The following is a 25,472-nucleotide window of genomic DNA, read 5'->3' on the forward strand; positions in this document are numbered from 1 at the left end:
CAGACAGATTTTGTTTATTGACAGGATCTTTGCATGTGGAGTAATCAGTGCTGCAAAGTGCTGCAAATAAAAATAACTATCCATTTTACTGCCTTTCTAATGGTTCCAGGGCTTCGTGATTTCTGGCAAACTTTCAGAGGGAGAACATAAGCTGCATTTGCGGTGGAACTTATATTTCATCTGTTTTACCTCTTCTTGGAGGAGAATAATGGAGGGCTTGGCAAAATGAGTATGGTAGAAGCTTCGTTATCCTGTAAGTTGTGGGGTGGGGGATGATGGAAATCAGGGCTGAAGACCACCCCTTTTAGGGACAGGGTCTGGGTCTGACTTGATTATTTTACATCTATCTTACCTCTTGACACACAGGAGCTACTTAACAAATATTATTATCACTATTATTATCATCATTATGTGAGCTTGTTGTGGGCAGGGAATGTGCCTGCTTATTGTTATACTGTACTCTCCCAAGCTCTTAGTACAGTGTTTTGTACATAGTGAGTGTTCAATTGACCCGATGGAATGAATGAATGAGAGAAGCCTGGCCCTAGAGACTCTGTTTGGAAGGGGATTGACATAGGTCAAATAGAAGTTATGTCAGATTGATTGATTCCAATACGCATGACTAGCTCACCATGTCCAAAGCATTCTGGGCAGAACTCTTGTAGAGCACTCATGAGAACCACCTTTTTTTCTTTTTAATGGTATTTATTAAGCGCTTAATATATGCCAAACACCATATTAAGCTCTGGGGTAGATATACGGAAATCCGGTTGGATACAGCCCCTGCCCCACATGGGGCTCAAACTCTTCATCCCCCTTTTACAGATGAGGTAAGTGAGGCCCAGAGAAGTGAAGTGACTTGTCCAAAGTCATTGAGCAGAAAAGGGGCAGAGCTGGGATTAGAACCCAGGTCCTTCTGACCCCCAAGTCCTTGCAGAGACTGAGCTAGTCTTGAGGAGTCCAAAATATTCTGTCTGATAGACTGTAAGCTTCTTGAGGGCAGGGATCTCTTTCTCAAGTGCACTCTCCCGAGGACTTAATGCAGCGGCCTGCAAACCCAGGTCTTCCAGAAATGGGATCAACTAAGTGATCATTGGAGTGAGGCATTTCCCTCAAGAGACTTGGTGGCCAAAATTGTTACGATTTGGATAGTAAAGGGGGATAGCGCAAGTACTTGTTACGAGAGGTTTATGGTGGATAAAGTCCCAGATAATATATTTTTTACTGGAAACCTTGGGGAATCTGCTAATGATAACAATCTATTACTAATATTAATGGATTTGTTGAACATTTACTATGTCCTAGCCGATCAATCAATCAATCGATCAAAGGTACTTATTGAGCGCTTACTATGTGCAGAGCTCTGGCCTTGGGAGAGTACAATGCAGCAGAATTAGGAGATTCGTTCCCTGCCCGTAACAACCTTACACTCAAGAGGGAGAGATAGACATCAATATGAATAGTTTATAATATGTAATATATAATTTAAAGTAGTTTATAATAAATAAATTAAAGATATGTACATAAGTGCTGTGGGGCTGAGGGTGGGGCAAATATCAAATGAACTGTACTAAGCCATGAGCTAGATACAAGATACCTAGGTTGGGTACAAGATTGCATACAGAGGTTCTGGTAAAGTGTTTCTACCAGATATCTTGCGGTTCAGTACATCTCAAAAAGCAGTTTTATTTTAGTTCTTTTTGCGAGGTGCCAAACTGTCCACACCCACTTCTGGCACTTTGGAAAGACTGAAAATAATTTTAGTTAGTCCTGGATGCGGCAAATAATCACCCCCAAGAAATTCTTAAAAATTCATTTTTGGAATTCTGCTGGAAGATATTAAATTTCAAGCCATTTAGATACATCAATGTCCACAAGAATTGTGTGTCATTATCAAGTAGTAGGCAGGTAAACAAATCATTATTGTGACAACAGATGGTCATTTGAAGTCTAAGAGAGCTGATACACGGCATATGGTAAGAGATTTGAGTCCCAGATAATTATCTAGTTATTGCTCCTCTAAAAACGCCTTACCGGAAAGAAGCTACAGTTATTGGGAAAAGAAAATCAAACCAAGGATGGAATTAAATCAAATTTTCACTCAGGTGAAATCAGAAGAATGGAATGAATGATGGTGTCTTTAGAAGTCAGTCTTGAGAAGCAGTGTGGCCGAAAGAGCACGGGCCTACAAGTCAGAGGACGTGGCTCTAATCCCGGCTCTCTCACCTGTCTGCTGTGTGACCTTGGGCAAGTGACTTTGCTTCTCTGTACCTCAGTTCCCTCATCTGTCAAATGGGGATTAAGAATATGAGACCCAGGTGGGACAGGGACTGTGTCTGACATGATTAGCTTTGTCCACCCCAGTTCTTAGAACGGTGCTTGATACATAGTGTTTAGCAAATACCACAGTCATTATTATTATTATGTCACTGAATTCATTCATTTGATCATATTTATTGAGCACTTACTGTGTACAGAGCACTGTACTAAGCGCTTGGGAAGTACAAATCAGCAACAAATGGAGACAATCCCTGCCCACAACGGGCTCTTGGTCTAGAATCTACTGAATCTACCCCACCACCACACACTCAACACTTGTCATTTTGGGGAAGGTATATAAAGAGGCCACAGATGACATCTCTAAAATGGGGATGAATAATAATAATAATGGTGGTATTGGTTCATTCATTCATTCAGTAGTATTTATTGAGCGCTTACTATGTGCAGAGCACTGTATTAAGCACTTGGAATGTACAAATCGGTAACAGAGACAGTCCCTGCCCTTTGACGGGCTTACAGTATAACTGGGGGAAACAGACAGACAAGAACAATAGTAATAAACAGAATCAAGGGGATGAACATTTCATTAAAACAATAGCAAATAAATAGAATCAAGGCGATGTACATCTCATTAACAAAATTAATAGGGTAATGAAAATATTGGTTAAGTGCTTACTATCTGCAAAGCACTGTTCTAAGTGCTGGGGGGAATACAAGGTGATCAGGTTGTTCCACGTGGGGCTCACAGTTTTAATCCCCATTTTACAGATGAGGTAACTGAGGCACAGAGAAGTGAAGTGACTTGCCCGAAGTCACACAGCTGGCAAGCGGCCGAGCCGGGATTAGAACCCATGACCTCTGACTCCCAAGCCCGGGCTCTTTCCACTGAGCCACGCTGCTTCTCTATGATTGGTGAAGACTGTGAGCCCCACGTGGGACATGGACTGTGTCCAAATTGATTACTTTGTATCTACACCAGGGCTTACTACAGTGCTAGGCATATAGTGAGTGCTTAAAAAATACCATGATTATTACTGTTATATTTTAGCAGGAGACCAGGATGTCATAGATTAATGGAGGCTGCCCTCTGCAGAAGTGTCTGAGAGGAAGTCAACTCAACTTCGACAAGGGCACGTCTCATCAGCTCTGTGCTGGGCGTGGAACTAGTGGTGTGCAGGATGGCGTGGTTTAGTGGAAAGAGCGCAGGCATGGGAGTCAGAGGTCGTGGGTTCTAATTCCGGCTCTGCCACTTGTCAGCTGTGTGACCTTGGGCAAGTTACTTAACTTCTCTGTGCCTCAGTTACCTCATCTGTAAAATGGGGATGAAGACTGTGAGTCCCACTAGGGACAAACTGATTACCTTGTATCTACTCCAGCGCTTAGAAAAGTGCGAGGCACTTAGTAAGCTCTCAGTAAATACGAATGAATAAATGAATAGTAAGCACTTAACAAATACCAACGTTATTATTATTAAACACCTGCTATATGTCAAGCGCTGGGAAAGAAACGGGCTAATCAGGTCATGCGTGAGGCTCACAGAGTAAGTAGGAGGGAGAACCAGTACCGAATGCCCATTTTGCAGATGAGGGAATTGAGGCCAAAAGAAGTGACGTGACTTGCCCACTATCCCAGAGCAGGTAAGGGGTGGAGCAGCATGGCTCAGTGGAAAGAGCCTGGGCTTCGGAGTCAGAGGTCATGGGTTCGACTCCCGGCTCTGCCACTTGCCAGCTGTGTGACTGTGGGCAAGTCACTTAACTTCTCTAGAGAAGCAGCGTGGCGCAGTGGAAAGAGCACGGGCTTTGGAGTCAGGGCTCATGAGTTCGAATTCCAGCTCTGCCACTTGTCAGCTGTGTGACGGTGGGCGAGTCACTTAACTTCTCTGTGCCTCAGTTCCCTCATCTGTAAAATGGGGATTAAGACTGTGAGCCCCACGTGGGACAACCTGATTCCCGTGTGTCTCCCCCAGCGCTTAGAACAATGCTCTGCACATAGTAAGCGCTTAACAAATACCAACATTATTCTCTGTGCCTCAGTTACCTCATCTGTAAAATGGAGATTAACTGTGAGCCTCACGTGGGACAGCCTGATTAACCTGTATCTCCCCCAGCGCTTAGAACAGTGCTCTGCACATAGTAAGCGCTTAACAAATACCAACATTATTATTAGAACCCAGGGGCTCTGACTCCCAGGTCTGTGTTCTTTCCACTAGGCCAGGTTGCTTCCCATATGGGAGCAGGGTGGTTCCTGCGTTCCGTGAGACCCTGCCCACCTGTAACATTGTAGGTTTCGGGGGCACCGTACCCGCGTCCTCGGGTTACCCAAGGGCCTCCAAGGGCAGAGGGGGTACCGGAGAGTCGGTTGGAGGCCAACAGAGCCGCTGGAGGATAGGAGGGGGATTCCACTTTGGATGGTTCCAGGGGAGGCCGTGGCCGCTCGGAAGGGAGTTTTTGTTCCCGTTCATTCACTCGTATTTACCGAGCGCTTACTGCGTGCAGACCATTGCACTAAGTGCTTGGGAGAGGACAAGACTGTGCTAGAAGACCCTTCTAGCCTGTTGTGGGCAGGGATTGTCTCTATTTGTTGCTGAATTATACTTTCCAAGTGCTTAGTACAGTGCTCTGCATGGAGTAAGTGTTCGATAAATACGATCGAATGAATGCATGAATACAATATAACAATGAACAGATCCATTCCCAGCGCACAAGGAGCTTACAGTCTAAAAGGGGAGAAAGACTTTAATAGAAATAAATAAATTCATAGATATGGACACAAGTGCTATGGGGCTGAGGGGGGCGATGAAGGAAGGGAACAAGTCAAGGTGATGCAGAAGGGAGTGGGTGAAGAACCTGTTCCCATTCTAGAAGCTTCCATGCGGCATTCCTGGAAACTATGTAAGCTGTTACCGCATCATGGGCAGGGAACATGTCTGCTAATTCATCACACTCTCCCATGCGCTTAGTACAGTGCTCTGCAAATAGTAAGTGCTCAATAAACACTTTCATTCATTCATTCATTCATTCATTCAATAGTATTTATTGAGCACTTACTATGTGCAGAGCACTGTACTAAGCGCTTGGGATGAACAAGTCGGCAACAGATAGAGACGGTCCCTGCCGTTTGACGGGCTTACGGTCTAATCGGGGGAGACGGACAGACGAGAACAATGGCACTAAACAGTGTCAAGCGGAAGAACATCTCGTAAAAACCGATGGCAACTAAATAGAATCGAGGCGATGTACAATTCATTAACAAAATAAATAGGGTAACGAAAATATATACAGTTGAGCGGACGGGTACAGTGCTGTGGGGATGGGAAGGGAGAGGTGGAGGAGCAGAGGGAAAAGGGGAAAATGAGGCTTTAGCTGCGGAGAGGTAAAGGGGGGATGGCAGAGGGAGTAGAGGGGGAAGAGGAGCTCAGTCTGGGAAGGCCTCTTGGAGGAGGTGATTTTTAAGTAGGGTTTTGAAGAGGGAAAGAGAATCGGTTTGGCGGAGGTGAGGAGGGAGGGCGTTCCAGGACCGCGGGAGGACGTGACCCGGGGGTCGACGGCGGGATGGGCGAGACCGAGGGACAGTGAGGAGGTGGGCGGCGGAGGAGCGAAGCGTGCGGGGTGGGCGGTAGAAAGAGAGAAGGGAGGAGAGGTAGGAAGGGGCAAGGTGATGGAGAGCCTCGAAGCCTAGAGTGAGGAGTTTTTGTTTGGAGCGGAGGTCGATAGGCCACCACTGGAGTTGTTTAAGAAGGGGAGTGACATGCCCAGATCGTTTCTGCGGGAAGATGAGCCGGGCAGCGGAGTGAAGAATAGACCGGAGCGGGGCGAGAGAGGAGGAAGGGAGGTCAGAGAGAAGGCTGACACAGTAGTCTAGCCGGGATATAACGAGAGCCCGTAATAGTAAGGTAGCCGTTTGGGTGGAGAGGAAAGGGCGGATCTTGGCGATATTGTAGAGGTGAAACCGGCAGGTCTCGGTAATGGATAGGATGTGTGGGGTGAACGAGAGGGACGAGTCAAGGATGACACCGAGATTGCGGGCCTGCGGGACGGGAAGGATGGTCGTGCCATCCACGGTGATAGAGAAGTCTGGGAGAGGACCGGGTTCGGGAGGGAAGATGAGGAGCTCAGTCTTGCTCATGTTGAGTTTCAGGTGGCGGGCCGACATCCAGGTGGAGACGTCCCGGAGGCAGGAGGAGATGCGAGCCTGAAGGGAGGGGGAGAGGGCAGGGGCGGAGATGTAGATCTGCGTGTCATCTGTGTAGAGATGGTAGTCAAAGCCGTGAGAGCGGATGAGTTCACCGAGGGAGTGAGTGTAAATGGAGAACAGAAGAAGGCCAAGAACTGACCCTTGAGGAACTCCAACAGTTAAAGGATGAGAGGGGGAGGAGGCTCCGGCGAAGGAGACCGAGAATGATCGGCCAGAGAGGTAAGAGGAGAACCGGGAGAGGACAGAGTCCGTGAAGCCAAGGTGAGATAAGGTATGGAGGAGGAGGGGATGGTCGACAGTGTCAAAGGCAGCAGAGAGGTCAAGGAGGATCAGAATGGAGTAGGAGCCATCGGATTTGGCAAGAAGGAGGTCACGGGTGACCTTAGAGAGAGCAGTCTCGGTAGAGCGGAGGGGACGGAAGCCAGATTGGAGGGGGTCTAGGAGAGAATGGGAGTTAAGGAATTCTAGGCATCGATTGTAGACGACCCGTTCTAGGATTTTGGAAAGGAAGGGTAGTAGGGAGATAGGACGATAACTGGAGGGGGAAGTGGGGTCAAGAGCGGGTTTTTTTAGGATGGGGGAGACGTGGGCATGTTTGAAGGCAGAGGGGAAGGAACCCTTGGAGATTGAACACTATTGCTTAAGTGATTGATTGGAGAAGTCTGGGACAAATCGGAACTGCCAGAACCCCCAACCTATCAGAATCCCTCAGGGAACCTGTCAGTCAATTAGTCGTATTTATTGAGTGCTTACTGTGTGTAGGGCACTGTACTAAGCACATGGGACAGTACAGTAGAACAGAAGAACAGACACATTCCCTGCCCACAGTGAGCTTCCGGGGGGAGACAGGCATTAATATGAATAAATAAATGACAGATATGGACATAAGGGCTGTAAGGCTGGGACAGGGGATGAATAAAGGGAGCAAGTCAGGGTGGCTCAGAAGGGAGTCGAAGAAAAAGAAAAGAGAGGCAGCCTCCCCTCCAACCCTAGGGTTACTCCCTAGGGGTCTTGGAACTGGGATAATAATAATTATAATAACTGTGGTATTTGTTAAGTGGTTACTATGTGTCAGGCACTGTATTAAGCACTGGGGTGTATATAAACTAATCAAGTTGGACACAGTCCCTGTCCTGCATGGGACTCAGTCTTAATCCCCATTTTCCAGATGAGGTAACATTTTCCAGAAAAGTAAAATGATTCGCCCAAGGCCACACGCAGACAATGGCAGAGCTGGGATCAGAACCCAAGACTCAGGCCCGTGCTCTATCCACTAGGTCATGTGAGAAGCAGCGTGGCTCAGTGGAAAGAGCATGGGCTTTGGAGTCAGAGATCATGGCTTTGAATCCCGGCTCTGCTACTTGTCAGCTGTGTGACTTTGGGCAAGTCACTTCACTTCTCTGTGCCTCAGTTACCTCATCTGGAAAATGGGGATTAAGACTGTGAGCCCCACGTGGGACAACCTGATTCCCTTGTGTCTACCCCAGCGCTTAGAATAGTGCTCTGCACATAGTAAGCACTTAACAAATACCAACATTATTATTATTCATGCTGCTTCCCGTTGCTGGACCCGGCTGGGCTCCGGGTTCCCGGAGGATGTTTACATATCAAGACCATCCTCCCAAGCAACAACGCCCCTTCGTTCATTCATCATTCAATTGTATTTATTGAGCACTTACTGTGTTCACAGCACTGGACTAAGCGCTTGGGAGAGTACAACATAACAATAAACAGACACATTCCCTGCCCCCATTGAGCTCACAGTCCTAGAGCTCACAGTCTAGAAGCATCATGGGGTAGTAGATGGAACCCGGGCCTCGGAATTAGAAGGTCATGAGTTCTAATCCCGACTCCACCACTTGTCTGTTCTGGTGTTACTTTGCTTCTCAGTGACTCAGTTCCCTCATCTGTAAAATCGGGGTCGAGACTGTTTCACCCCACACGGGACAGGGATTGTGCCCGACCCAATTTACTTGTCTCTACCCCAGCACTTAGTACAGTGTCTGGCACATAGTAAGCGCTTGAAAAATGCCATTATTATTATTTTTTTATTAGAGGGGGAATTCCTCCCAGGGGGCTACTGCCAGCCAGCTCTCTGGTCAGGAGGCTCTCAGGGGAGGGCGGTGTCACACGGCAGAGCGGCAGTGCCCCCTCCCAGGGGTCTGCAGGGACGGAGCCTCGGCTCCGCAGCTCCTGGGTGTGTGTCTTATCGTCAGTCAGTCCATTCTATTTATTGAGCGCTCACCCTGTGCAGAGCACTGCACTAAGTGCATGGGAGAGTACGTTATCACAAACAAGCACATTCCTTGCCCACAATGAATTTATAGTCTAGAGGGGGAAACAGACGTTAATATAAAGTTCCCAGAACTCATACTCATATTCTCTCAGGAGAGAACAGCGAGGCTTAGAGGAGGGAGCCAAGGTCTGGGTTCTAATCCTGGCTCTGCCACTTGTCTACTGTGTGACCCAAGTCACTTTACTTCTCTGAGCCTCAGTTAACTCATCTGCAAAATGGGGATCGAGACTGCGAGCCCCAACCCAAGTGGGACAGGGATTGGGTCCAACCCAATTTGCTTGTATCCACCCCAGTGCTTACTACAGTGCCTGGCACATAGTAAGTGCTTAACAAATACCATAATCGTAAGTATTATTATTATTTACACATACCACAATGATTATTATTACACAAGGAAGACTACGTATGGGTTATTCTTGCTTAATTCACACACAGACTGGGGGCCAAGAGAAATGGAGTATGTGGGGGTGGGCTGCCTTCCCTTTGATGGGCAGCACTTGAGACTTGCCCCCTCCCTCTCTTGTGGGGGGCCGATCCCTCTCAAATTACTCCATCTTTCCACACCTTCAGCAATAGTAATAGCATTTATTAAGCACTTCAGCATTGTTTAGTGGAAAGAGCACAAGCCTGGGAGTCAGAACGACCTGGATTCTAATGCTGACCTCCAGTTGTCTGCTGTGTGACCTTGGCAAGTCACTTCACTTCTCTGAGACTCAGTTACCTCATCTATAAAGTGGGGATTGAGACTGTGAAACTCACGGGGGACAGCGACTGTATCCAAGGCGATTTGCTTGCATGAATTCAATCATAATGACTGAGTCCTTACTGTGGGCAAAGCACTGCATTAAGCACTTGGGGAAGTACAATACAGCTATAAAGAGAGACAATCCCTGCCCATATCAAGCTCACAGTCTAGAGGCAGGGAGACACACATCAATACAAGTAAACAGACATCAATATAAATAAACACATAAATGAATACATTTAGTACAGCGCCTGGCAAATAGTGCTTAACAAATACCAGAATTGTTATTATTGTTATTATTAATTATTACTACTAAGTAATGACAAAGGAAGGGATGAGGGCCAGATACAGAGTTCCTATGCTGACAACAAAGAAATTTCACATCTGTGGAAATCTACTGGAAGATTGAAAAGGCAGCTGAGAAAAAAAAAAGGAGGCAGTTTTCCAGTCCTTATTGTCAGCTTCAAACTTCATCATAAAAAAATGAACAAAGAAATATGCTTCTCTCACCAACCCAGTAGGCTCTGTCCTTTTTCAAGGTTGTCACAAGCCCCAGGAAAATTTATGTCTTTCTTAAGAAAGTCTGGCTAGGTCATGGGGTCGAGTCAAGATTTATTTCTGGGGATGATTTCTTTTGATCCTTTTGAGTGCCCCGATGCTATAAAACTCCACTTCTAAATTAGATGTGAGAAAAGAAGGTCTATAGTATTAGGATTGCAGGCTGGATTAGGCAGCCTTACTTTCATCACCAGTCATAGAAAGAGCTCATCAGCACAATTATTTTCAATCACCTGAATCTCCACTAGAGAGTCCCTTTGAAGAAGAGAGGATATCAACAGCAATTAAATGTCTCATTGCTAATAGAGTTTGGAGCAGGAAGGGACTTTAATTCATATTTCCACTTCTCTTAATACTTTAGAGAAGCAGCGTGGTCTAGTGGACAGAGTACAGGCCTGGGAGTCGGAGAGTCCCGGGTTCTAGTCTACCGCTTCCACTTTTCTGCTGTGTGACCTTAGGCAAGTCACTTCACTTCTCTGTGCCTCAGTTACCTCAACTGTAAAATGAGAATTAAGACTACGAGCCCCAAGCGGGAGATGGACCGTGTCCATCCTGATTAGCTTGTATCTACCCCATTGCTTAGTAGAGTGCCTGACACATAGTAAGCGTTGAACAAACACCACATAAAAATGCGTTAGGGTAGGAATAACATATGGAAAGAGATGTTTAATTGCAGAGTAAACTATTAATTAAAATGACAACAATAAAGCCAATTGGCTAAATTTGAAAATAACTCTTGTGAGGTCCAAGTAAGATGATCTGCTGCTTTCTTGAAACAAATGCAATGCACATCCGGTACTGCTCCCTTCATTAAAGTATTTGAAAATTTGCCGAAACACTACTGCACAAATAAGCAATTATCACAAATGTCTCTTTCGGCAGAAAGTCAATAAACACAGCTTATGCTCTGCAGAGAAATAAAGGTAATGATGATACTTACAGCTTGACAAATAATTGGGTATTTTATGCGATTGATTCCACCAGCAAAAACGGCAAACGTAAGAGCGGTGTGGAAACAGAAATTGAGAAGCATGTGCCATCCTTTTCTACTGATTCGGATTGTGCTGTGGGAAATTAATAGAGAATATTTATAAATCCACATTTTGATTGTGTAACCCCCCAAAAATCATTTCGCATTCAGAAGTACTCTTAAAAATCCTTATTTTCCAAATGCTCTGTCTCCTTGATAATGGAAAAAATCAGGTGATGAACAAGCCTTACATCACTGTTGACTATACAATGGCCCTTATGTGTCAAGTCTAATGCATTAGCCGAATGATAGAGATTAGATTAATTGCACTTAATTCATTGTTTATTTACTTAAATTATTAATAATCCTGACATATTAATTCTCTAAAAGTCACAGCAGTGATTATAGGAGTGAAAAATACTGGGCAATGTAGGTTTGAGAGGAGACCTTCAAATGTATTGGCAGCGAATTTTGGGTGGGGTAAATTGGATACATTTTTGTCAGAAGCAAATAGAATCAAAGGAAATAGACCTGGTTCCTTCTTTTAGATTGATGAGGGACTATTAGTATGTGTTCTTCCGCTGATTTAAAAAACCATCATTATTATTATTATTATTATCTAAAGCCACCTTTCTCTGAGGCAGCTTCAACTGCTGCAGTCACTCTAACACTCTATCTAGGGGGTAGTTATAAGAAAGGTCCACTATGATTCTTACTTTCCTAATAGAATAGTTTAGTGACTAGAGCTCAGGCCTGGGAGTCAGAAGGTCATGGGTCTAATCCCGGCTCTGCTACTTGTCTGCTGTGGGACCTTGGGCAAGTCACTCGACTTCTCGGTGCCTCAGTTACCTCATCTGGAAAATAGGGATTAAGACTGTGAGTGCCAAAAGGGACAGGGGCTGTGTCCAGCTTGGTTTGCTGGTATTCTTTCAATCGTATTTATTGAGTGCATACTGTGTGCAGAGCACTGTACTGTGCGGTTGAATCGACCCTAGCGCTTAGAACAGTGCCTGGCACATAGTAAGCACTTAAATACCATCATTATTAATTAAACGAATAGAATCTCCTGAGTTTCATTCTTTCTAGTCCATTCATTTCAGGGGTCAGACTTTTTTGGCCAGCCTACACTTTCAAAAATTCACTCCATTTGAGGTAGCTACCCAGAAAATCAATTTCTGGAAAAAAAAATGTAACTTTCTTTTTCTTTTGATTTTTATGGTTCTTGTAAAGTGCTTACTATGTGCCAGGGGCTGTATTAGAGAAGCAGCATGGTCTAGTGGATAGAGCATGGGCCTGGAATTCAGAAGAGCCTGTGTTAATAATAATAATAATAATAATGGCATTTGTTAAGAACTGTTTTAAGTGCTGGAGAGGATGCAAGGTGATCTGGGACAACCTGATTACCCTGTATCTACCCCAGTGCTTAGAACAGTGCTCTATACATAGTAAGCGCTTAACAAATACCAACATTTTCCCCCCACTAGACTGTAAGCCCATCAATGGGCAGGGATTGTCTCTCTCTGTTGCCGAATTATACATTCCAAGCACTTAGTACAGTGCTCTGCACATAGTTAGCACTCAATAAATACTATTGAATGAATGAATGAATCAGGTTGTCCCACGTGAGGCTCACAGTTTTAATCCCCATTTTACAGATGAGGTAACTGGGGCACAGAGAAGTTAAGTGACTTGCCCAAAGTCACACAGCTGACAAGCGGCTGATCTGGGATTTGAACCCATGACCTCTGACTCCCAAGGCCATGCTCTTTCCACTGTGCCACGCTGCTTCTCTAATCACCACTCCGCATTTGTCTGCCATGTGACCCTGGGCAAGTCACTTTACTTCTCTGTACCTCAATTCCCTCATCTGTGAAATGGGGATTAAGACCCTGAGCCCTTTGGGGGACTCTGAGTGAGTCCAACTTGATTAACTTGTGGGCACCTCAGCTCTTAATACATATACTTGTTTTGTTTAGTTGTCTATCTCCCCCCTTCTAGACTGTGAGCCCATTGTTGGGCAGAGAATGTCTCTATCTGTTGCTGAATTGTACTTTCCAAGCACTTAGTACAGTGCTCTGCACACAGTAAGCGCTCAATAACCAAGAGGCCTTCCCAGACTGAGCTTCCCCTTTCCCTCTGCTCCCTCTCTGATCCCCCCTTCACCTCTCCTCAGCTAAGCCCCCTTTTCCCTCTGCTCCTCCCCCTCTCCCTTTCCCTCCCTTCAGCACTGTGCTCCTCCGCTCATTTGTATAGATTTTTATTCCCCTATTTTTTTGTTAATGAGATGTACATCCCCTTGATTCTATTTACTGCTATTGTTCTTGTCTGCCTGCCTTCCCCGATTAGACTGTAAGCCCGTCAAGGGGCAGGGACTGTCTCTATCTGTTGCCTAAATGTACATTCCAAGCGCTTAGTACAGTGGTCTGCACATAGTAAGCGCTCAATAAATACTATTGAATAAATACGATTGAATGAATGAATGAATGAATAAAGGCTTAACAAATACCATAAGAAAAAGACTGGGGTAAATACAAAATAATCAGGTTGGACACAGTCCCTGACCCTATGGGACTCACAGTCTAAATTTGGAGGGAGAAGGATCTAATCCCTATTTTCCAGATGAAGTAACTGAGACCCAGATAGGTGAAGTGACTTATACAAGGTCACAAAGCAGAAGCAGCGTGGCTCAGTGGAAAGAGGATGGGCTTTGGAGTCAGAGGTCATGGGTTCGAATCCCGGATCTTCCACTTGTCAGCTGTGTGACTGTGGGCAAGTCACTTAACTTCTCTGTGCCTCAGTTCCCTCATCTGTAAAATGGGGATTAAGACTGTGAGCCCCACGTGGGACAACCTGATTCCCCTGTGTTTACCCCAGCGCTTAGAACAGTGCTGTGCACATAGTAAGCGCTTAACAAATACCAACATTATTATTAAGTGGAGGACCTGGTATTAGAAACCAGGTCCTCCACCAGGCCACACTGCTTCCCACTGGGGTTCCTGAAGATGTGTGACTTTGGGCAAGTCACTTAACTTCTCTGTGCCTCAGTTACCTCATCTGCCAAATGAGGATTAAGATGAGCCCCACGTAGACAACCTGATTACCTTGTAGATAACCCAGCACTTAGAACAGTGGTTGGCACATAGTAAGCACTTAACAAGTATCATCATTATTACTGTTATTATGTGGAGAGATTCCACCTTGGACTTGACAGGGAAAACGCTATTATGTTGTGCAGACTTGGTCTGAGGGTTTAGGCGTCTGGGTCATTTCATTCTAGAAGCAGCGTTGGGCTCAAAATCAACCAGTAAGCAATCGAGTGCTTATTGAAGCAGTTTGGTGTAGTGGCTAGAGCCCAGACCTGGGAGTCAGAAGGTCATGGGTTCTAATCCTAGCTCGGCCACTTGTCTGCTGTATGGTCTTGGGCAAGTCGCTTGACTTCTCTGGGCCTCAGTTTCCTCATCTGTGAAATGGGGATTAAGACTGTCAGCCCTATGTGGGCAGGGACTGTGTCCAACCTGATTTGCTGCATCCACCCCAGCACTTAGTACAGTGCCTAGCTCACGGTAAGAGTTTAATAAATAGCACAATTATTATTATTATATTATTTACTTTGACCTGCCTCAGTTACCTCATCTGTAAAATGGAGATTAAGACTGCAAGCTCTATATGGTCAAGAACTGTGTCCAGCTCAAGTTCCTTGTATTCACCCCAGTTGCTTAGTACAGTGACTGGCACATAGTAGGAGCTTAACAAACACAGCAATTATCATGATCATTATTATTCACTTCTCTGTGCTTCGGATACCTCAACTGTAAAATTCTACTTATCTATTTTGATGATATTGATGCCTACTTGTTTTGTTTTGCCGTCCGTCTCCCCCTTTTAAACTGTGACCCTGTTGTTGGGCAGGGATTGTCTCTATCTGTTGCCAAATTGTACATTCCAGGTGCTTAGTACAGTACTCTGCATACAGTAAATGCTCAATAATATGATTGAATAAATGAATGAATCAAATCCCGGCTCTGCCACTCGTCAGCTGTGTGACTGTGGGCAAGTCACTTAACTTCTCTGTGCCTCAGTTACCTCATCTCTAAAATGGGGATTAACTGTGAGCCTTACATGGGACAACCTGATTACCCTGTATTTACCCCAGCGCTTAGAATAGTGCTCTGCACATAGTAGGTGCTTAACAAATACCAACATTATTATTATTAAAATGGGGTTTAAGACTGTAAGTCCTCTGCGGGACAGGGTCCGTGTCCAACCCAATTTGCTCCATCCACCCCAGCGCTCAGTACAGTGCCTGGCACATAGTAAGCGCTTAACGAACGCCACCATTATTAAATAAACCAAAAGCATCTCCTGGGTTTCATTCTTCGTAGCCCACTCATTTCAGGAAGGAGACTTTTTAAGCCAGCTTATTATTTCAAAAATTCATTCAACCGAAAGTAACTAACCAGAAAATCGCATTCCTAGAGCACTGCCAGCGTCGGGATGGGATGAGGCGGGCTCTTACCTGTGATGCACGATGTAGGTAATGATAGACGAGAGGAGGCACAGTAGCATCACTGCAGTGCAGGCATAGATCACAGGGTGGAGGAATTCCCCTGGGTACTGGGGCAGGGAGAGCACAGTCTTCAAATCCTGCCGAAGAACCAAAACAACATTAGCCTCCGATAATAATAATGATAATTAGGGTGCTGGTTATGCAGTCATTCATTTCAATCAGTCAGTCGTATTTACTGAGTGCTTACTGTTTGCAGAGCACTGTAGTAAGCACTTGGGAGAGTACAATAGAAGTATAAACAGACCCAATCCCTCCCCACAAGGAGCTTACAGTCTAGAGGGGGAGACTGACATTAATAGAAATAAATAAATGACAGATATGGACCCGAGTGATGTGGGGCTGGGAGGGCGGAAGAAAAATGGGAGCGAGTTAGGGTGACACAGAAGGGAGTGGGAGAAGAGGAAAGGGGGGCTTAGGGGAGGTCTCTTGGAAGAGATGGACTTTCAATAAGGCTTTGAAGCTGGGGAGAGTAAGCGCTTACTATGTGCCCAACACTGTTTTAAGGGCTGGGGTAGAAACAAGTTCATTCATTCAGCAATATTTATTTAGCACTTACTGTGTGCACAGCACCACACTCAGCACTTGTGGGAGAGTAATATATAACAATAAATAGATACATTCCCTGCCCACAAGTTTTCAATCTAAAAGAAGAGCTTAAGTTAATCAGGTTGGATACAGTCGCTGTCCCACATGGGGCTCACAGTCTTAGTCTCCATTTGACAGAGGTGGTAACTGAGGCCCAGGGTGTGAAGTGACTTGCCCAAGGTCACACAGCGGACATGTGGCAGAGCTGGGATTAGAAACCAGGTGTCTCTGACTTCCAGGCCCGGGCTCTAACCATTAGGCCATGATGCTTCTAAGGGTCACTTTCTTCATCCAAAAAAAATGATCTTTTCACATTCCCAAATACTACTCTAAAAGTCTCCTGCCCAGGAATTAAGCTATTTCTAACCAATCAAATAAAATATTTCTACCTTTAGTTATTTAAAGATATTTTTTCCATAGCCATTATTTAAAGTATGTTTCTACCCTTATCACTTATTTGAAGTAAGATATGTCTACCCTCATCAGGCATTTAGAGATATTTCGCTACCCAGAGCACTCATTTAAAGATACTTCTACCCTTCTATATGGGTTATTTAAAGATATTCCTCTACCATATCACTCATTTAAAGATATTTCTAGCCATATCAGTTATTTAAAATAAAATGTTTCTATCCATATCTCTTGAAATATGGTATTTCTACCCCTAGCAACTATTTAAAGCTAGTTCTACCCACAACAGTCATTTAAAGTAAACTACTTCTATCCACAACAGTTCTTTAAATGTTTCTTCTTGCATAAGGCATCTGGTGTGTCTTTTAGAAATAGAAACACTGGAAAAGAGAAGAGATCCACATGAAGTGAAAAAATAGTCTTCTCCAGGGGAGTTAAACAACAACATAAGGGTTCAAATTAGATAAAATTAGTTCTTTTTATGGCTAAGTAAGGCAAGAAGAGCAGTGAAATAAACAACGGTAATTCTATAACCACCTTGTGTTTCAACTAATGTCTGGGAGGTCTTTGCTGGGCCATAAGAGGATGCTAAAAGTCTAGGATTATTTTTTTTTTGCATTTCCTTAGAATTCTAGTGCTTTTCAAAACAATGAGAAGCAGGATGGCGCAGTGGATAGAGCATGGGCCTCAGAGTCAGAAGGTCATGGGTTCTAATTCGGACCCTGCCACATGTCTGCTGTGTGAGCTTGGGCAAGTCACTTCACTTTTCTGTGCTTCAGTTCCCTCTTCTGTGAAATGGGGATCAAAACTGTGAGCCCCATATGGGACAGGGACTGTGTCCAACCTGAATACCTTGTATCAACCCCGGCACTTAGAACAGTGCCTGACACATAGCAAGTGCTTAACGAATACCACGATTATGATTATTTTCAATGTAACTCCGTTTAGAATTCATTTTTAAGCCGATTCATTCATTCATTCATTCAATAGTATTTATTGAGCGCTTACTATGTGCAGAGCACTGTACTAAGCGCTTGAAATGTACAATTCGGCAACAGATAGAGACAACCCCTACCCAATGACGGGCTCACGGTCTAATCCCTTTATTGAGGGATTGAGTCTAAATGGCAGATCCCTTTATCATATGGTGTGGATGCGTTTCACGTGCTGGTGAACAAGTTACCTTGCTAAAGAGTCTGGATTAAACATGCAAAAAAAAAATAATAAAAAACCCAATTACTCCCATCTAAAGATCCTGACTTCTGAAAACCTGCCACTGAAGCCAGAACGCTCTTTCTGTAGAAAATTGCCCCTACTCCTTTGGATTGAAATAATTGAGAAAAGAGATACAGTTTTACTCTCCAGGGATACAGTAGTTTCATAGTCCTTTAGGGGATCTTGAAATCATAAATTGGGCTTTTCTGTTTATATTGCCACTGGGAATTACCCATTAATAAGTCTGACTAAAGCCTAGACAACATCATCAGATTGTTTTTGTTTACCCAGACTGTCTCAAATGTTCATTGTCATTCCTAAGAAATGCCTCAATACCTCAACAAAACACATCATTCAATGTGGATTGGTGGGGTTTTGAACTCATTTCCAAGTGACCTGAGTTAAAAAATGTTATCAGTTATCAGTGGGTATCGTTATCAGTTTTCAACTACAAATAACACCCAGTATTTGCCTATCAACCTTCACATGAAACAAAAACTACTTACTCTTGGCTTCAAAGCTGTCCATCATCTGGCCCCCTCCTACCTCACCTCCCTTCTCTCCTTCTACAGCCCAACCTGGCTTTGACTACCATCTCTACGCAGATGACACGCAGATCTACATCTCCGCCCCTGTCCTCTCCCCCTCCCTTCGGGCTCGCATCTCCTCCCGCCTCCGGGACGTTTCCACCTGGATGTCGGCTCACCACCTAAAACTCAACATGAGCAAGACTGAGCTCCTCATCTTCCCTCCCAAACCCGGTCCTCTCCCAGACTTCTCTATCACCGTGGACGGCACGACCGTCCTTCCCGTCTCTCGGGCCCGCGATCTCGGTGTCATCCTTGACTCGTCCCTCTCGTTCACCCCACGCATCCTATCCGTTACCGAGACCTGCCGGTTTCACCTCTACGATATCGCCGAGATCCGCCCTTTCCTCTCCACCCAAACGGCTACCTTACTATTACGGGCTCTCATATCCCGGCTAGACTACTGTGTCAGCCTTCTCTCTGACCTCCCTTCCTCCTCTCTCGCCCCGCTCCAGTCTATTCTTCACTCCGCTGCCCGGCTCATCTTCCTGCAGAAACGATCTGGGCCTGTCACTCCCCTTCTTAAACAACTCCAGGGGTTGCCTATCGACCTCCGCTCCAAACAAAAACTCCTCACTCTAGGCTTCGAGGCTCTCCATCACCTTGCCCCTTCCTACCTCTCCTCCCTTCTCTCTTTCTACCGCCCACCCCGCACGCTCCGCTCCTCCGCCGCCCACCTCCTCGCCGTCCCTCGGTCTCGCCCATCCCGCCGTCGACCCCCGGGTCACGTCCTCCTGCGGTCCTGGAATGCCCTCCCTCCTCACCTCCGCCAAACCGATTCTCTTTCCCTCTTCAAAACCCTACTTAAAAATCACCTCCTCCAAGAGGCGTTCCCAGACTGAGCTCCTCTTCCCCCTCTACTCCCTCTGCCATCCCCCCTTTACCTCTCCGCAGCTAAAGCCTCATTTTCCCCTTTTCCCTCTGCTCCTCCACCTCTCCCTTCCCATCCCCACAGCACTGTACTCGTCCGCTCAACTGTATATATTTTCGTTACCCTATTTATGTTAATGAGTTGTACATCGCCTTGATTCTATTTAGTTGCCATTGTTTTTACGAGATGTTCTGTAGAGAAGCAGCGTGGCTCACTGGAAAGAGCACGGGCTTTGGAGTCAGAGGTCATGGGTTCGAACCCCGGCTCTACCACTTGTCAGCTGTGTGACTTTGGGCAAGTCACTTAACTTCTCGGTGCCTCAGTTACCTCATCTGTAAAATGGGGATTAAGACTGTGAGCCCCACGTGGGACAACCTGATTCCCCTGTGTCTACCCCAGCGCTTAGAACAGTGCTCGGCACATAGTAAGCGCTTAACAAATACCAACATTATTATTATTATTCCTCTTGAGTCTATTTATTGCCATTGTTCTCGTCTGTCCGTCTCCCCCGATTAGACCGTAAGCCCGTCAAACGGCAGGGACTGTCTCTATCTGTTGCCGACTTGTTCATTCCAAGCGCTTAGTACAGTGCTCTGCACATAGTAAGCACTCAATAAATACTATTGAATACTCCGCTCCTCTGCCACTGCTCACCTCCTCACTGTCACCTGTTCGCACTGTCGACTCCTGACCCACGTCCTACCACTGTCCTGGAATGCCGTCCCTCCTCACCTCTGCCAAACTAACTCTCTTCCCCTCTTCAAAGCCCTACTGAGAGCTCACCTCCTCCAGGAGGCCTTCCCAGACTGAGCCCTCCCTTTCCCTCTGCTCCTCCTCCCCTCCCCATTACCCCCTCCAGCCCTCTTCTCTTCCCCATTCCCCTCCCCTCAGCACTGTGTATATTTGTTTATATTATTTATTACTCTATTTATTTTGTTAATGATGTGTATATCTCTATGATTCTATTTATCTTGATGATGTCTGTGCCAGACTGCTTGTTTTGTTTTGTTCTGTTTTGCTTTGTTGTCTGTCTCCCCCATTTAGACTGGGAGCCCATTACTGGGAAAGGATTGTCTCTATCTGTTGCCAAATTGTACATTCCAAGCACTTAGGAAGGCTCAATAAATACTACTGAATGAATGAATGAATATAATAATAATAATGATGGTGTTTAAGCCCCTACTATGTGCCAAGCACTGTTCTAAGTGCTGGGGTAGATACAAGGTAATCAGGTTGCTTCATATGGGGCTTAAAGTCTTAATCCCCATTTTATAGATGAGGCAACTGAGACACAGATAAATTAAGTGACTTGCCCAAAGTCATACAGCTGATAAGTGGCGGAGCCGGGATTAGAATCCATGACCTCTGACTCCCAAGCCCGGGCTCTTTCCACTAAGTCACACGGCCTGGTCTGAAATTCTGTTTTGTTTTTTGGTTTTTTAAACATAATCCTCTCCGGAGACGTTTGTATCGCAATTATAACGATTCATATATTTTAGGGCAAACTTCAGCTGTTGCCGGAATTACCCAGAAAATTAAAGAAAAATTGCGTTGTATAGTCCAAATTGCTCAGGCATGCAATCAAGATAAATTTCAGATAACTACACTAATTTCAAAGAGAAGGGAAGGCTTCTAGATGGTGCCTTGCTTTGAATTGGGTTTCCTGAGCTGTAATTTAGAGGAAGGATGCTACTTCCCCAAAAGATGAGAAAGGAGAAGGTTAACTGGGCGATATGAACTGGGCAGTGAAGGTTAGGTGATGAAGACTCCTAAGATTATAGTTAGAATTTAAATTTAGCGGCACTTCAAAGGATCCTCAGTTGTTAATTGTGTTTTAGAAACATCATGGCCTAGTGGAAAAAGCACAAGCCAGGGAGTCAGAGGACCTGGATTCTAATCCTTCTCTGCCTCTTACCCTTTGGGTGACCTTGGGTAATAATAATAATAATGTTGGGCATTTGTTAAGCGCTTACTATGTGTAGAGCACTGTTCTAAGCCCTGGGGTAGATACAGGGGAATCAAGTTGTCCCACGTGAGGCTCACAGTTAATCCCCATTTTACAGATGAGTTAACTGAGGCACCAAGAAGTTAAGTGACTTGCCCACAGTCACACAGCTGACAAGTGGCAGAGACGGGAGTTGAACCCATGACCTCTGACTCCGAAGCCCAGGCTCTTTCCACTGAGCCACGCTGCTTCTTAAGCAGCTGCTCCTCGAAGTGGGTAAACCACTTTGCTTCTCTGTGCCTCAGTTCCCTCATTTGCAAAATGGGAATTCAAAACCTGTTCTCCTTCCTGCTTAGACTGTGAGCTCCACAGGGACCTGATTATCCTGTATCTCCCCCAGTGCTTAGTATAGTGCTTGGTACTGTGAGCCCCATTTTGGACCTATCCCAATGCTTAATACAGTGCTTGGCACATAGTAAGCACTTAACAAATGCAACAAATGCACAAAAAGCAGCATAGCATAGTGGATAGAGCATGGGTCTGGGAGTCAGAAAGTCATGGGTTCTAATTTCGACTCCGCCACTTGTCTGCTGTGTGACCTTGGGCATGTCACTTCACTTCTCTGAGCCTCTTGAGTTCCCTCATCTGTAAAATGGGGATTGAGACTGTGAGCCCCACGTGGCACAGGGACTGTGTCTAACCCAATCTGCTTGTATCCACCCCAGTGCTTAGTACAGTGATTGGCACGTAGTTAAGCGCTTAACAAATATCATAATAATAATAGTTATTATTATTATTAACAATTGTTAATTATAATTAGTGGGAGCAGGAGCTGGAGGGAGATATTGAAGGGAGAAAGTAGTTTGATAGTTGGTGCTAGGTTCGTATTTACTCTGAATCTGGGGTAGCTGGCTGTGTTTCTACCACTTGGACCAGTAGAAACCAGGAGCCAGTGATGTCTGCTGCTGCTGAAATCTAAGAGGACTAAGCCATAATCTTTTCTGGGAGCCCAGATGACACCTGTTCTCCCCACCGGTTGTTCCTAATGTATGCCTCGGGCCAGGTGGGGGAATTGGGCCAGAGAGTGGGGACGGTTCAGTGCAAACCACCACTACTTCTGCAAAAACAGCTCACACGCATGCTGTACTGGAGATAGCTTTTCCCTTTTGTTTTCCTTTTATGGTATTCATTAAGTGCTTACTATACGCCAGGTACTGCTCTAAGTGCTGAGGTAGATACAGGATCATCAGGTTGGACACCGTAAGCCCGTCAATGGGCAGGGACTGTCTCTATCTGTTGCCGATTTGTACATTCCAAGTGCTTAGTACAGTGCTCTGCACATAGTAAGCGCTCAATAAATACTATTGAATGAATGAATGACACCGTCCACGTCCCAAGTGAGGCTCCCAATCTTCATCCCCATTTGACAGATGAGGTCACTGAGGCCCAGAGAAGTGAACTGACTTGGCCCAGGTCACATAGCAGACAAGTGGCGGAGCTGGGATTAGAAGCCAGGTCCTTCTGACTCCCGGGCCTGTGCTCTATCCACTAGGTCACACTTTTAACCACACTGCTTTCCTCTTAACCACTGGTGCCTGAGCACTGCTCATCCGGTGGCAAAGGGATCAGAAAGGTGCATGACTGTAATTCATTCATTCATTCTTATTTATTGAGCGCTTACTATGTGCAGAGCACTGTACTAAGCGCTTGGACTGTACAATTCGGCAACAGATAGAGACAATCCCTGCCCAGTGACGGGCTCACAGTCTAATCGGGGGAGGCAGACGGACAAAAACAAGACAACAGCATCACGATAAATAGAATCAAGGGGATGGACACCTCATTAACAAAATGAATACGGTAATAAAAATAACAAATGAGCACAGTGCTGAGGGGAGGGGAAGGGAGAGGGGGAGGAGCAGAGGGAAAGGGAGGAAAGGGGGCTTAGCTGAGGGGAGGTGAAGGGGGGAATGGGGAGGGAGCAGAGGGTGGAGGGGAAGCAGAGAGGGAGCAGAGGGAGCAGAGGGAAAAGGGGAAGCTCAGTCTGGGAAGGCCTCTTGGAGGATAGAAGAGCACAAGGGGCTCTCTCTCCGTGATGTTCACACTAATCGGTGCAATCTCACTGTCAACAGCATCATCTTCAACCCAAAGGACAACTCTCTATATCTCCAGTCATGAGCTGAACAGTTATTTTTCCCGAAAATGATTCGAGTAGCTGTTTTGGTTCACAGAGAATGGGGGATGAGGTGATGCTTTTCAATTGAAGGTGCACTGCTTCATTAATTTTATAAAATGCTCATCATGTGTTTTTGTTTTTAGTGTTCTGTTTTTAAAAGCCGAGGTCTGTGCAGCGGACAAGCTGTACATTTTGAGATGAGAAGCGGTGTGGCCTAGTGGAAAGAGCACGGGCCAGGGAGTCAGAAGGTCTTGGGTTCTAATCCTAGCTCTGACATTTGTCTGATGTGTGACCTTGGGTAAGTCGTTTCACTTCAGTTCAGTTACCTTCATCTGTAAAATAGGGATCGAGACTGTGAGCCCCATGTGGGACAGGGACTGTGTCCGACCCAATTTGCTTGTATCCCCTCCAGCGCTTAGTACAGTGCCTGGCACACAGTAAGCTCTTAACAAATTACCATCATCATTATTATTATGATTATCTCAGTTCTAATCCCGGCTCCACCACTTGCCAACTGTGTGACTTGGGGCAAGACACTTAGTTTTCCTGGTCCTCAGGTTCCTCATCTGTAAAATGGGAATCAGTACCTGTCTTCCCTGCCACTTAGTGAGCTTCACAGAGGACAGGGTCTGTGTCCAATGTGATTAGTTTATATCTACCCAGAGCTTAGAACAATGCTTGACACATAGTAAGGACTTAACAAATACCATAATTATTATTATTACGAGCCAGGTGGATTGGTGTGGTACATTTCAGGCCAAACTTGGGGTGAAAATAATAACAATAATAATAAAAAATAATGATAAAGGAATTCGTTAAGCTCTTACTATATGCCAAGCACTGGGGTAGATATATTACAATCACAACAAAGTCCCTATCTCACATGGGGCTCATAGTCTAAGTAGGAAGGAGAACATATATTGAGGGCCCATTTTACAGATAAGGAAACTGAGGCACAAAAAAGCTAAGTGACTGGCCCAAGGTCACACAGCAGGCAAGCGGTGGAGCCGCATTTAGAACCCAGGTCGCCTGGCTCTTCGGCTCTGTGCTTTGGACGTCAGGCCACATAGGGGGTGAGAAGTGTGCCTGAAACCACAAAGAGATGGCTATCTGCCCCAGACTAGCCTCAAATGTCCCATCAGTGATGGAGTGAAACAAGTCCATGTTTCTCCTCGAGTCTGGAGGGCTACCGATGTCTCCATGCAATGAGATAATGATGACACACTTGATTAAATTCTAGCTTTCTTCCATTTTCTAACCTAGCTATCAGAGCAGGTACCTTATGCGAGGATGAGGCTGAGGTCTGGACCAATATTGCCACGGTAAAATGACGAGTGTTTGGCGAGTGAGGAGAACAAGCAGGAATCCACGTTCGCAGCATTTGCGAAAGTAAATGTTACTGTCTAGTAAAGGATTTATTGCTTTTGCAGGAACCAAGGAGTGTAGGAAGATCTGCAAATAGGCTCAACAGTTCACTATGTACCGAAACCAGGAGCGTGTGGAAGATTAGGTGTATCCAAGAGTTAAACTGACGGGAAATGAAAGGGGAACGACTAGAGGAGACTTTAGTTACATGGGCTCAGAGGATAATGGTTGAAAAACCTGCCATTAGAGTAATTTGTCATCATAATGGCGGCAACAGGGAGAAAACTGCAAGACAGATGACTGAGGAGAATTTTACATCAGTCTGTTAGGAAAAAAGAAAAGATTCAATGTCAGTCGAAAGAGGCTCTTACGCCTCACTGTGATCTGGGAGATAGGGATCCTGTTCATCAAATTTGCTTTTCTGGCCACAAATGCAGAATGCCGGCATCTCGGGGATGTGGAATCAAAGCAGAAGTCAAAGCAAAAAGCCAAAGAATCCGCCCGTCTGCCCTTCAATCAAAAGATCAACAGGAATGCACAGTTTTCTTGATATTGAATAAAGGAAATATAACACTGGTTAAGAAACACATGCTATGAATTCTCTGCAGGCAGAACACTGGGGAGATGATAGGAGTTGAAAGTCGAGGACATTGCTCAAGTAGGAGATGGTCTGGGCATCATCCATTACAGTGCAACGGGACTGAGTG

The 25,472-nt window shown here is 45.4% G+C and overlaps 1 protein-coding gene across 2 annotated transcripts in view; it reads right to left on the reverse strand.

The window, feature by feature from the left end:
- ADGRA1 (adhesion G protein-coupled receptor A1) overlaps window positions 1-25,472 on the reverse strand; it is a 679,465-nt gene that overhangs the window by 96,945 nt on the left and 557,048 nt on the right. For both annotated transcript variants that reach the window (XM_029061334.2, XM_029061335.2), the window contains exons 15-16: window positions 15,560-15,687; window positions 11,014-11,137 (exon numbers count right to left, since the gene is read on the reverse strand). In XM_029061334.2, the coding sequence (XP_028917167.1) occupies window positions 11,014-11,137; window positions 15,560-15,687 (252 nt within the window). The remainder of the gene's footprint in view (window positions 1-11,013; window positions 11,138-15,559; window positions 15,688-25,472) is intronic.

This window comes from Ornithorhynchus anatinus, chromosome 3, assembly GCF_004115215.2.
Source record: "Ornithorhynchus anatinus isolate Pmale09 chromosome 3, mOrnAna1.pri.v4, whole genome shotgun sequence".
NCBI lineage: Eukaryota > Metazoa > Chordata > Mammalia > Monotremata > Ornithorhynchidae > Ornithorhynchus > Ornithorhynchus anatinus.